Here is a 14,303-nt window from a genome sequence, read left to right on the forward strand (position 1 = left end):
AAATTTAGTGCCCCGGGAAGGTGTTGGTCCCCTGGTCGTGTGGGGGGGCTCGAGCCCCCCCACACAAATCTTTTTTAAAGTTTTACAGAACCCCGGGGAGGTGGCGGTCCCCGGGGCAGCGCAGGGGGGATTGGGACCCCCACCCACGCATTTTGTTTTTCAAGCCCCGGGGAGGTGGCGGTCCCCGAGGCTGCGGAGGGCCGCAGTGCCCCCAACATACTTTAACATTAGCCCCAGGGAGGTGGCAGTCACAGGAGCTGCGGCTGCATCCCCCACGCACATAATCAATAAAGCCCCGGGAAGGTGGCGTACACCGGGGCTGCGGGGGCCCCAGCGGGCCACCGCTAATAAATTGGAAGTGCCCCCGGGACCTGGCCCACCGGAGGCTTTTTTTAAACAAAGTGCGGGAGTCCGCTCTTTGTTTTTATATAAATAATTTCATCGGGATTCGCAAACCCAACGCGCTTTTGGCTGAAATCTAGATTTTCTAATGCTTCTTTTGGCCCTTTGGGTCCTTGTGGGACCCCCTGAGCAGGCCTAGGAGTCAGGGTATTTCTACCCTGCCCCCTTTTCTTGTTTTTTAATGATTTTTCTACTATTTTCTTGTGACTCGGTTCTACCATGACACAAGATGGCTGCCAACATTTCCTGATTTGGAGTGTTGGCAGCCAATTAGAATGAAGCTTGTGGTCAGGCGGGTTTGCGAACCCACCACTGCCCCAGATATTGAAACTTTATATTTTGTAATTTCTCAGGAATTACTAAACGGATTTACACCCTTTAACAAAATGGGCTCTTTCTGAACCAAGACCTACCTTTTTTCCCCCACTGGCGACCGCTAGTAGGATATATAATATATATATATATATATATATATATATATATATATATATATATATATATATATATATATATAATATCGTTTTACCTTAAAATATTTATTCAGATTTTGCTTTCCTTTACTATTCATCTGTTCGGAATCCGTTGTGAGAGGCTTAATAAAATGCACTGAAATTTTGAAAGAACCTTTGTGGTGGTCCGTTTCTGGTGAAGAAGTTCGCTTTTTCTGCTTCAGGAGATGTGTGTATATATATATATATATATATATATATATATATATATATATATATATATGTATATATATTAGCAGCCCGCCCCAGCGTTGCCTTGGGCAGAAGGGGGCAGCATTTCAGGCTTGCGTGCACTCCCGCCCGCCATGACATTGTCTGTGTCCCGGACAATGTCGTGGCGGGCGGGGGCCGGGGCGCGAGTGCACGCAAGCCTGAAATGCTGCCTCCAGACACTGAGCCTTACCGCAGTTGTTCCGGGCCAACCTCCCGCACCGGCTCCCTCCCGTCCAGTGTCCCAGAGCCTTACCTGAGCCGCCGCTCCTCCCCGAGCTCCTCACTTCACCGCCTCTCCTCCTCGTCATCACGTACGTTGCGGCCAGCGCTACGTCGTGGCCGTCAGCGTCGCGGCCGGCGCTACTTTCAGGGCACTACTTTTTTTTAAAGTTATATTTTTAAATTTTTGTTTTTATTTTCTATAGCCTATGTCCATCTGCACACCCTGAGGGTTACAACAATGTATTGGGTATGTGGATTGGCGCTGTGGTTCCCGAGTTTACCTTGCCAAAAGGTTTGTGTTCTCTCTTTATAATAGTAGTATAGATATATATATATCTATCTCTTCGGAATCCTTGGTACAGTGCTACCTTGCAGCTAGGTTCACATTCTGCAAGTGCAAGTAATAGTTAAAAAGAAGAAATTCCCCAAGTCCTCTATTCAAATTGCTCTGTTTGGTCTAAATCAGAGTTATCGTAGAAAAACATTTGTCTTTGTATGCAGCAACACCGGTGATATCAAGTCTTTTATCTCAGCATTTGGCGTGAAGTTGGATACATATTTTTCTGCGCGATAACACAATAACATGGCCCCAGGCACTTAAAAACTTTGACACTGATGTATTGGGCAATCCGCCGAGAGACTGTGGCTTGTGTGTTTTCTGATCACTTCTACAAAGCATATCCTCGAGGCAACTTCCTCCAAACAATTCTAGCCCTTGACATTTCACCTTTTCCTGGGCGATCGCAGGTTTGTATTCGATTCTGTGGTGTCCTGTGGCTCTGCAATATCAGGCGTAGGAACATTGTGCATCAGACTTGTTTTAAAATAAGCTGTATATGTTTTGAACGAATCTGTGGTGTCACTCTGCCGTTGGGTTATTCTTGCAAATGTATAAAAGCACTGATATACTTTTCAGCGGTTACCTGCTGCAGCGCTGGAGTTTGGAAGGCTGTTTAAAACCCAGAATTGTTACCCAGAGCCTTCCTGTAAGCCTCAAAAACGTGTTTACTGTACTCTCCTGTGTGAGTCACTAGCGTTATGATATCATTTTATTATGCATGTCATAGTTCGTGTAGTATATGGAAGAAATGGAAATTGGTACTGAAAGCAATACACTTTATTGCATTGGACAGTGTACTCTAAGGCACATTGCACGTCCCTCGATGTGTACCTTCATGAGAGAGCCCAGGGAACCAAAACGCTGAATTTGATTTGCATAGGTTTACAAAGCGCTTTCAACAAAAGCCTTTTGTACTGCCACTCCCGACAGTATGAAGGGGTTGAGTTACTCTCTGTTACGATGCAAACAGCTTATACCCAGTTGTGGCAAAAAATAACATTGTTGTGAGTTACCCAGTACGTATTAAAACGGGTTTCAGAGAAAGACTCTTGCTCCCCATATTGCAGGGCGCTACTATAAGCAACAAGTCACCAATCATGTAATTCAGATCCTATTCCTATAACAGGAGGTAAATGTCTAGCTCCTGTACATCGTAAACACTGCCCATTACCCACAGGGCCAAATTTGGCCTATTTTCTGGAGCATAAGTCACACGCAAATGGCAAATTGTGCCATATTGGGCAGGATGCACAGTCGCAGCAATCAGTGTCTGATGCATCAGGGTGTACAAGCAATTCAGTCTTTCCCATGCCCCATTATTTGGTTAGATTAGGTCCTAGTGCCCATGATTTTCACACTATATGTAATAATCTTCTCTCATAGATGTCTGTAAAAACTGAAGTGTTCTAGCAAGCTGAACAGAAGTTGTCCATTTGAACATTGAATCCCAAGATTTGTGGAATAACATTCCACTCTCTCTGGTAATTTTAGCTATTCCGAATGAAAGCAGAAGAGTCCTTAGAATGTGAAATACCTTTTTGAAAACCTCTCAGCTGTTGTCCTAGATTTTCCTTTTATGCGACTTTAAAACCTGCCTCTCTGCAACTCCTGGTGGTGATGGTGGTCCTATCGATCCTATTGGTTTTCATTCAATCAATTGTGATCTTTTTCATTGAAGTGAAAGGGTCATTGAATGGCTTGCATGTCTAAGTACTTGAGAGACACCCGAGCAGTAAGAATAGAGTTCTGTTGCAAAAGGCTGTGTTTCTTGCTTTGTTATTGTCAACCTCAGTGGGTTTTCGGCATCTGGCATATTTCGCCCAACTGAAACCAGCTGTGGAATTTTTATCCAGCTGCTAAGTCCCCGGGTTTTAGTGGTGGTATGTCCTGCATGAGGCTCTGGTATGAATGGGATGGGGAATTTGCTTTGTGACTTAGCTGATGTGTTCAGATTGTGTGCCTGCCTTACTGGGCCCACAGAGCATGAGCGGTAACAGTGAAGGCTGTCCTATTCCTGTACATGTCATTAAAAATCACAAATGGGAGATGATCCCAGGGGACTGTGTCAGCCCCATCTCATATTCTTGTCTTTCTTTTTTCAACCCTAGACCACTGTGTCCACTACTACGACCTGCGCAACACGAAGCAACCAATCATGGTGTTCAAAGGCCATCGCAAGGCAGTCTCCTATGCAAAATTTGTCAACGGCGAAGAAATAGTTTCTGCGTGAGTAGTTTGTGTTGATTGTATGTTTGGGCGTCGTAAACATGCATTGGGTTCAGCCAGGATAAGATTGTCAAGTGAAAATGAAGACTGAAAACCATTAGTGCCAACACGTTTGTAATTAATAAGCATCTCACTGCAAACATTTCAGCCTGTTTCAGTTCCTAAATCCAGCCAGTCACAAGTCCAAAGTGACTTCAAATCAACTATAGGAGTGGGTTAATATTCTCATTTACTTGTAACGTTTTACTTTTATAACTTCACAAAAGCATATAGGTGGCAGAGCCACATAATGAACTAACTTAAAACATACTCCATTCACATGAGCGTTGCTTCAAACCTGTACAGTGGGCTGTAGAATACCAGTGTGTAGAGCTGTCTGCTCAGGCACAGCCATTCATCCAGTGGAACATCATGAATGGCAGTGTTGTGTGACAGACATTCATACACATAATATATACATAGCTCACTGACAGGATCAGGCATATTTTACGTTCTACACTGATCAACACAATTTATTATTAAATAATGTGTTGGCTGTTATCATGGGATGATGAGCTGTGTCCTTGTACTTTTTTTGCATTAATACTAAATGCCAATATGTCAATAAAGTGTTTCATTACAGAAAAATAATGCATTGGAAAACACACACTTCACTGATCGAAACACAGTAGCACCAGCCCTGTTCCGGTTGCTTAGAATCCTAGAATCTTCCGGAAGGTTCTCCCAGTCTAAAAAAAAGTGCCTCAGATTGTGAAAGTGCATTATGCAAATGCTGATTGGGTAACTCCAGTTCAGTCATATTTGGGTGCAAATGCTTTTTGTAAACGTAGATTCACGATGAAACATCTGTGTGGAGATAGTTGTTTGTGGGACTTTGGTAGTAGGTATTTTGAGATCTTTTTGAAATGCTCCGAATTAGTTGCCACTATGTTTGTTTATTTGCGCCCCTGGGGCCTCTCACATATGAGTGCTGCTGCAGATGTGGTTTTTCCCCATTCTACTGTCTGCCACTTAATGTCGTGTGGAGCTGACCAGGGGAGCAGGCTGAGCACGAACACCCGGTGTCGCAAAGCGTTGCGCGTTTTTTGCAACCGCTGCTGGGAGGTTACAGTTTGCGCGAATGCTTCATTGTGTATCCTGTTGAGAAATTGGAAACTGCTGATACGTGTAGATTGCCCCCCAAAATACTTAACCTACCCCGCCTGTTTTGTTTTAGCAATTTACCAATTGTTGGTTAATGGGCCCTGCACAGTCAGGAGCTTTACTTTCCCGCCATCTGTGACGCATGCAAATCTTTTTCTCTCCCTTCCTTCTTCTACTTATGTTGCTGTTTTGTATGGTTCATACGCACGCACTTCCCTTCCCTTTATCGTCCTAGCATGCAGGTGTTTTCAATAGATTACTTGCTCGGTTTTAATTTATAAGACGTCTTTCTTTCATCCTCACCCATTCTTTTAAATTGCACTTTTCCATTATCTGCTGATATTTTTCACTTAAATTTTCCAGAGTTATCCTGCATATTATTTGATGATTCTGTTTTCATTTGAACCTTTTTCTGTGTTTTTCTTTAAGTTTTCTCCGCTGTTCCTCATCCCACGTTTTTTCTCTGGGTTTCTTCTGCATAGAGTTTTCATAGGCCTGATCTTTTCTTGCTTCTCTGCAATGGTCTCTCAAGGGTCCTTTCTCTGTTACATTCCTAGGTCGACAGACAGTCAGTTGAAGTTGTGGAACGTGGGGAAGCCTCATTGCCTCCGCTCTTTCAAGGGTCATATCAACGAGAAGAACTTTGTGGGCCTGGCCTCCAACGGGGACTACATTGCCTGCGGTAAGCCAAGCTATGTCTGTAAATACGTCATTGTGGAACAGAAAAATGAAGTATGCGGAGTGCTAAATGTGCTCCATCGCTCGAAAATGGTGCCGCAGTTTTTAGTTAGGCTGGCATCACCTATTAGACTCCTTTCAGAGAAAAATTTTAAATTTAGAAATGTGTGCTCAACTTCTCCCTTTCTTGCTGATGCGTCTAAGGTGTGAGCACGGCAGGCAGCTTTCCGCGCACACGTGCCCTGTACTGCACGATCCCACACGTTGGCTTTCTTCACTTTATTTTTTTAGCTGTCTCGATGCAATCTCCTCTGGACCACTTTCAGTTATCCCTCAACTATGTCTTGGAATAGTTCCTATGAAAATGCACACATCAGTGATTGACTTATGTCCCAGCTTGTGGCCTATTACATTGTTCTAATAGGTACACAGAAATCCTGCAGCAGTGAGTTACGGTTGTGTAGTTTTCTACCATTTCGTTACAATGTATTAAATCCACAATCCAGCCTTTCTGTAAGTGTGGAATGCTGGGCAGCAACGACATGGGCACAAATTTCCTGTCAGTTACTGGTATCTCTGCAGTGTATCCCAGTAGTTCAACAAGAGATGTACTGTCTATGTGGATATAGGTCATACCATGCAGTGATGAAAAAACTTCCCACCAATAAATTTGTATCAGTGGGCACTGCCATGCCAGATCCATAAATAAATAAATCCAGGATTTGTAAAGCGCACCAAATCACCTGCGAGGGTCTCAAGGCACTGAATTGTAGGCACAGGGAGATTAAGGGACTTACTCAGAATCCCAGGATGTTGAGGCAGAAACTAGAACCTAGTTCTTACTGGCTCTGAAGTCTGCAGCTCAGGCCGTTACGCCACATCATCTCCCCTGATGCATGAAGTTGGAGTTTTTCAGTAGGGTTTTTTTTTCTTTTTTACATTTGATGGGTCCCTCGTTTGTGTGCCTGGATGTGTGTTTAGGAGAAATATGTAGACCGGGGAGGAAATGAAAACGTAAAAGCTGCTGTGGGTAGTTGAAAGGACCATTATGCACTTATATGCATCAGTATTCCCAGCAGCTCTCCATGAGATCCTGGCTGAGATCAATTTCCAGATTCCATTTGGCAGAAAGGGGTTCTACTTTTCAAATGTGTTGGTTTCAACGTAAATAAAGAAAATGGCCTTCATTTCCATTTGTTCATTATTTTAGTTAGGCTTTCTAAATCCGAAGGGGCATGTTGAAAACGCAGGCATTTCTCTGGCTGGATGCAGCAGTCCGTAATATAACCAGGGCTCCCGGTTTCATACTATCTTTTATTTTAGCACTTCTGTATTTATCCATATTTATTTTTGGGCCATTTAGTTTGTATTTATCCATATTTATTTTATGTTTTGTTTATGAATGAAGTTGTAAAACTGTACATTTCCATATTTATGTAACTGATAGAGACGTACTCCTTTGATGTATTTCATGATCTAGCTATTTAAGCTGCCAAATATCACGTAACAATACATCCACTATATATTAGCATTATACCACAAATTTATGTTGACATGCAATTATTTAAAGAAATGTCATCCTGTTTTTTAATTTCCTATACTATCTGCTCAGGTGTTGGGCTACAACTCATGAAAGACAGTTCGGAGAGTCACTTAAAAGAAGCACAATTTCCTGTATTAATCCGTTTTTAAAAATAAATGCAGACATGTCTGTATTTATCTGTAAACATCAGTAAAAACAGAAAACAGGGAGTCTAAAAAATGACTATTGCCAAGGATTCTCTCAGCCTTATGTTTGATATTCTTGCAGTGATATCAAATTGTTACCTAGCAAAATATCTCCCAGTAGCGCATGCAATATCTGTATGGCACACTTTTTCCACAAAGGCTAGAGGACATGGTTATCAGTGGGAGGTATTAATGACAACTATGGGTACTTTAGACCAGCAAATGTCGTTAGACCCGCCCACCACCACTTTGACATGCAGAGTTAACCATGTCAACTGATTGTCTAACAGTGCTGGTTGCTCACATATGGCTGTTTGCAGAGAAGTTGGCTCAGCCAGTCTACTCTCTATCTGTATATGCTTGAAGTGTGGTGGGGAGTGATGCCGAATCATGCTAAGTGTTATATATGTATACCAGTGGCGGTTTTACCATGTGGGCGGTGGGGCGTTGCCCCACTAATAATTTTGCCCCACTAATCAAGTTTATATATTATTAAATTGTAGTTTATAATTGTAATTTAAAACTCGCGCTGAACCACTGATTGTAATGCAAAACTCGCGCTGCCTCGCCACGTCATTAAATCACGTGACACTGACAGCCTGTATTGACTTGACTGTCTGTGACTCACTGTTGCACCACTGCGCATGTGGTGTTTGACTGGCCTCCTTTCCTCAGCTACGAAGCCCTATGGCATTCGAAAAGCAAGCACTGCTGAGTACGGGGTTTGCAACTCCCCACAGACCCCAATGGTTCAAAAAGGAGCAACGTTTTTTTCATGCTCTGTCCAATCCTGACGCTCTCTGAGCAGCTCTTCTCTGAAGAGAGCAGCGTCACTGCGTCAGGATTGGCTAGTAGCTACTGCTCCCTTCCACGAGCATGGCGGCCGCTGCTGCAGTCTGACTGTGCCTCGTGACCGTGACTAAACTGCACACTTCTTCCTCAACAGTATGAGAAAAACGTAAGTTTTTATATTTCAGTTTAGTTACACATGACATTCACAGTTGTTTATGTTTCGAACATGGCGGCGCCGGCGCATGATGGTTCTTCATAGCTGGCAGGCAGTGGCAGCACAGCGGCTCTTCTAGCCTTTGAAATTGAATCTGGGTCCGGCGACGGTCGATATTCTTTCCCGCGACAGATCCGTCCATATAAAAAATGGTTCATGAAAAAAGGGTCATAAGTAAGCAGCCACGATATTATAATGTATTGCTGCGACCCTTGTCCCGTCCGGGCGAGCACCGCTCCCTGTCAACTCATCCGCCGCCTGCTAATAGCACTCAGGGACACCGTTCTGGCCCATGTGTGAATTGCAGCATTGTCAGTGATTGCAGACTTTCAGACCGTGCACCCATCACCTAGCATGCAGCGTGCGCAGGGTTTACAATATAGCAATATAGCTCTTATAACGTGCACACACTGAAATTAAAAAAAATGGTGGACTCCAATCAACTCGCAGAAAGGAGGGCTCCGCCATCCTGTGTTGCCGAGAAAGGGTATTTGTATTTTATACAGGCCCTCGTTTAGAGTAACCACAGCATTCAAAGTTCGCCTCACAGAGAGTCTTTGAAATGTGCAACCTTTTCTGCCATTCAGAGCTGAATTTCGGGGAGGAGAATAAAAAACCCATATTTTCGTTTTTAACTTCTTCCCTGCCTCCTCTAGATTGAGTTTGGCTAGTGCTAGCATTTACAAATGGACTCAGGCGTGAATTTACAAGAGGGCTATGGTCTGTGGTGAGTGTACACATAACATCGTGTTGTATCGTGCTTGGCCTACTTTTGGAATACTTTTGTTTGTGTATTCATTAATTGATTGTCCCTGTACCCAGTGTTGGAAAAAGTTTGTTTCCGGGGCTTCTTTCTAAATTGATTCTTGAGCGTGGTTAATTTCTAAAGCAGTTGCTGTTGCTTCAGTGGGCAGGAAAGGTCGGGCTCCGAGTACCAGAAGGTGTGTAATTTAGACACACGGGGCACATTATTTCCCAGCATGACTGCAGTAGAATGTTTCTAATTGGTAATACCCATTATGGAAGAATTTGTGCGCCCTGTGTATCTTCCGAACAGTTATTTGGCATCGTATGAGCTCAACAAAATATTTCCCACATGGTGTACCCTCCTGAACTGTACAGTAAACCTCTAATTTATGTCTGTGACTCTCCCGCAGACTCGTTTCCTTCTATGTTAACTTCTATTTGAGGCACACTGTTCATGTTGCTTAGCATATATAAACCCTCTCCTTCCGATGAAATACTTGCTGCTAATTGTTTTTCTTTTTGCTATTTGCTCAAGGTTTATGAATGAATATATGTACCTGTGTTATGAAAATCCACTCTCTGGCCAAACAGGTTAACCTTAAAGCCCCAGATCCCGTTCATGTGCTTTGCTGATTCAGGTGGCTCAGACCCAGTGACGCAGGGATTAAGGCATTAGGTGGAAATCGCTATAACAGGTAGCGAGATCCTCTGGGTAAGAGAATCAAGAATAGTCTTTTAATGCATTTTTCTCTTACTCAGCCCTGCCACTATGGTATTTTTTCACATCAAAATACTTTGCTCTCTCAAGTCAAGTGATGCCAAATACCAGGGCACAACGTTGCATTGGTCCTTAAGTTCTGTCATTTCGGTCATAAGCGATTAGGTAGACTCCTCAAGAGGGGATACCGGATTACCTGCTGAATCACACACTCCCTCGGCTGCTGTATGCTTAACACATCCTAAGCCTATATGGTGTTAGTATATATAGTGCTGTGTAGAGTGCATGCTTGAAGCCTTGAATGCTTGTGCTGTGAAGTATGTATGCCCTTGAGTGCTATAGTGACTATAGCACTCAAGGGCTTACATACTTCACAGCATAGTGCACCAACGCCACCAAGGTCTGCGAGTTCTATATTACAATTCCACTCCAGCTGTTGTATCCGGCGTGCTGTCTGTCGTACTCATTTCATTCCTTGTGCATGCTGCCAGGTTTCAGGCGGAGCATCTACCTCCTCCAAGCAATATATCTGGACTTACACCACCTTGTGAGGCTCGCCCTCTGCTTAAGGCCTAAGGATGATACCAGACTCAAGTGATAAAAGGAAATTGGAATCCCACAGCTGCCATTGGGCGCTGGAGGTGAGAAGGGATAACATCACTTTCACCACTTGTACTTTGTTCCCAGCCACGCAAAACCTTTGGAGTTTGAGCTTGAAAATGCACAGTTTACTAACTTTTTTTTCAAAATTTTAGATGTTCAGGCTCGCTCGCTACGCTCGCTCGCCATGGTGCACTCTGACAGAAAGTTTACGCCCCACCACTTTCAAATGTCACCATCCGCCACTGATGTATACATATCTCCAGTCGATGGCTCTGTTAAAAGCGTCAGCCATGTACTGCACTAAAGGAATTTGAAATAAACAAGGTTGTGTGAAGAAAGCAAGCTGCTGTGCCACTTTCTTTCTTTCTCCGGCATGCTGTTAAGGTGAATGAATCTTGATTACATACATGCACTGCACTCCATAGGGATTGTCAAAACATCCCATTTAATTTACGCCTGATCTTCGCTCCGCACCAGTCTAGGCAGGCAGCTTCGAAGTGTACGGAAGAAGTTCTGTGTCCGCTCCACAGGCAGACTGTTGAACAGATACAGGAAACCGGTTAAGGCAGCCATTGCTACAGGTGTCTCAGTCTTTCTGTGGCTCAGCTTAAATTCAATAAGGTTAAATCTGCTTATATGTACACTAAAATTGGTTCACCGAATCTAGTCACCGTTGCAATTGGTATTCACAATCCATCTCACCGGTTACAGTCATCAGCTGGAATATTTGAGATTTCACCCCTATTAATTTGTAGGCCTGATCAACTTCCTAGCCTTACTATTGATTTCCCTGACTGTAAGTTCTACCATTTTGTCTGGGTGTTGAACATCAATTCAAAAACGTTATTCGATCATTGATTAATAATCATAAAAGTACATACATAAGTAAAAACATGAGGGAACAGCAAAATTTAAATTAAACACATATCAAAAAAGCATGCTATTCCTCAAGCATATCGATTTTAAAATGAATACAGCAGTAAAAAAACAGATGTCCTGTGAATCAAGTCCAAATAAAAGCCCCATAGCCGATACAATAGTGGATACATTGTATTTTTTAAAAAGCGGTTTCAGATATATTTTTCGAAGGTAGAGATAAAGAGGGCATAACAATAAAAAATGCTCCGTACTTTGCTTTGTAGTCCCATCACACGGACAGGGGGCAGTAGTATAGGTCTTCATTACAGGATACGCAACAAGCAAATGGGCAATCCCCATCCGTAATCTTGTCAGTACATATTGGTGTTGAACATATAAATACAGCAACATCTACTTAAAGACATTTTAATAACAGGGGCCCTTTGACATGAGTGAAATGTCCTCAGAATGAATGCTGGGGGGTTCTATAGTTAGGGCAAAGATTATAAGTAAGAGAGAGAATATCCCTGCTTGATACAATACTGTATTTACAGGGGACGCAGTACACTGTCATTCACTCTTAGTTTACAGTACAGACAACATATTGTTAGATCATTCTAACTACATTATTGTCACATCCATAGCAACAAAGTACTTTCATTGGCCATTCCAAAAAAGCTAAAACCTTTTCTAGATCTCATATTTCAGTTGCAGGGAGATATGGATTCACTCGAAAAATAGACATCAATGTTCAGAGATTAGGCATTGTTGGTTTTAGAGGAATAAAACCAAAATGGTTGTGTAGCATCAGTTAAGGTGTAACTGGCATTATTCTATTAATTAGTATTTTAGCAAGATTTGTATAATCTACATTCAGTATTTATGGTCAGCATGAGGCACAACTGAGTGTCTATTCCAGGTTTCAGTAGTCCAGTTACACTTGCCTTCCTCACTGTGGGATGCAGGCTGTCACTCTAATGGGCTTTGTTACATAAATCTAAAAGGTGTGGATCCAAGAGATCTGAATATTTCCTATAGAACTGCAAGGGAAGTCTGAATATTCCCTATAGAACTCCAAGGGAAGTCTGTTGTACTTTGTAGTTCCTCCGCTGGCTAGCACATAAATGGCTGTAGAGATTTTCTCAATTAATAAGGGGTTGTCAATCTGTTAAAGTGATGTCATCAGTCATTTGTTGGGTGGGGGATGTATTTTGAGAGGACTATAATTCAGAGTAGTGTTTTGTAAATATTTCAATATTTCGATAGAGCAAGAGGAGATGCTGCTCAATGTGGTTATTCTGATGGATATTTCTAACTGCAGATTCTTCGCCTTTAGAATATCCTCAGGTGCCTTTCTGGATCCAGAAGATTTTTCAGCATAGCCCCTGCACAGTAATAGGTGGCGTTGTATGGCTCTGCACCAACTTTACTCCACCCTAGAAATGACACTGGAGCCATGCATAGATGCGGCCCAGAAGCGTTGATGTTAGTTTTTAGGTCTCGCGACCTATCAATGCGCGCAAGCGCATTGAGCGGAGCGAGAATTCAAGTGCTCGAAATCCTCGTCAAACCAAGGGTTTCTTGCGCTGCGGTTTTCATTAAGTTCACGTGAATCACATGACCAAACAAGCACGCGCATTCACGGCCGCACAGCACATCAAAGGGCTTCGCCCAGCGTGTGCTGTGCGGCTTCTCCTCCCCTAATTACCAGCTTCCCCCATGTCTCCCTTGTGTGCTTCTCTCGTTGTTGCCTCCTTCGTGTACTTTTTCCTGTGTTGCTGTCTCCCTCCCACCCCCCGCTTGCCTTTCCCGTACTTGTTTTATGAGCTCTGTTGATCAGCTGCTTTCCCTCGCCTGTGTTTTCAACCCGCTTCTCCACCCCCCCTTCTCTCTCCTCTCCATCCCCCTCCCCTCTCCTCTCCATCCCCCTCCCTCTCCCCTTCCTTCTGTTCACTCACGGGGCTTGTGCGTTTAGAAAGAAGCCATCAGCCGTTTGAAAGCCCTTCAGCACATGTCTCGCCTGCTGGAAAATACTTTTAGGAAAACTGCGGGCAGCTAAGTACGAGCTCTTCGGTAGTTCCGTCATATGTATATGTTTTTTTTTCATTTGGTTACAATTTTGTAACAATACATTGTCACTGTAGGGCACTGTTAGCACAGAAATGCGGGAAAGCAGGGTTGAATTATTTTTGCAGGCTTCTCTAGTTGCTGCCTCCTTCGTGTACTTCTTCCTGTGTTGCTGTCTCCCTCCCACCCCCCCCGCTTGCATTTCCCGTACTTGTTTTATGAGCTCTGTTGATCAGCTGCTTTCCCTCGCCTGTGTTTTCAACCCGCTCCTCCACCCCCCCCTTCTCTCTCCTCTCCATCCCCCTCCCCCTCCCCTCCCTTTTGATCACTCACGGGGCTTGTGCGTTTAGAAAGAAGCCATCAGCCGTTTGAAAGCCCTGCAGCACATTCTCGCCTGCAGGAAAATACTTTTAAGAAAACTGCGGGCAGCTAAGTATGAGCTCTTCGGTAGTTCCGTCATTTGTATAGGTTTTTTTTTCATTTGGTGACAATTTTGTAACAATACATTGTCACTGTAGGGCACTGTTAGCACAGAAATGCGGGAAAGCAGGGTTGAATTATTCTTGCAGGCTTCTCTCGTTGCTGCCTCCTTCATGTACTTCTTCCTGTGTTGCTTTCTCCCTCCCACCCCCCCCCGCTTGCATTTTCCGTACTTGTTTTATGAGCTCTGTTGATCAGCTGCTTTCCCTCGCCTGTGTTTTCAACCCGCTCCTCCACCCCCCCTTCTCTCTCCTCTCCTCTCCATCCCCCTCCCCTCCCCCTCCCCTCCCTTCTGATCACTCACGGGGCTTGTGCGTTTAGAAAGAAGCCATCAGCCGTTTGAAAGCCCTGCAGCACATGTCT

At 43.6% G+C, this 14,303-nt stretch overlaps 1 protein-coding gene across 1 annotated transcript in view; it reads left to right on the plus strand.

The window, feature by feature from the left end:
- The window catches only part of COP1 (COP1 E3 ubiquitin ligase), a 917,107-nt gene that overhangs the window by 687,876 nt on the left and 214,928 nt on the right, over window positions 1-14,303 (plus strand). The window contains exons 16-17 of the mRNA XM_086956597.1: window positions 3,795-3,912; window positions 5,613-5,737. Coding sequence (XP_086812723.1) covers window positions 3,795-3,912; window positions 5,613-5,737 — 243 coding nt within the window. The remainder of the gene's footprint in view (window positions 1-3,794; window positions 3,913-5,612; window positions 5,738-14,303) is intronic.

Source organism: Lissotriton vulgaris, chromosome 1_1, assembly GCF_964263255.1.
Source record: "Lissotriton vulgaris chromosome 1_1, aLisVul1.2, whole genome shotgun sequence".
Classification (NCBI taxonomy): domain Eukaryota; kingdom Metazoa; phylum Chordata; class Amphibia; order Caudata; family Salamandridae; genus Lissotriton; species Lissotriton vulgaris.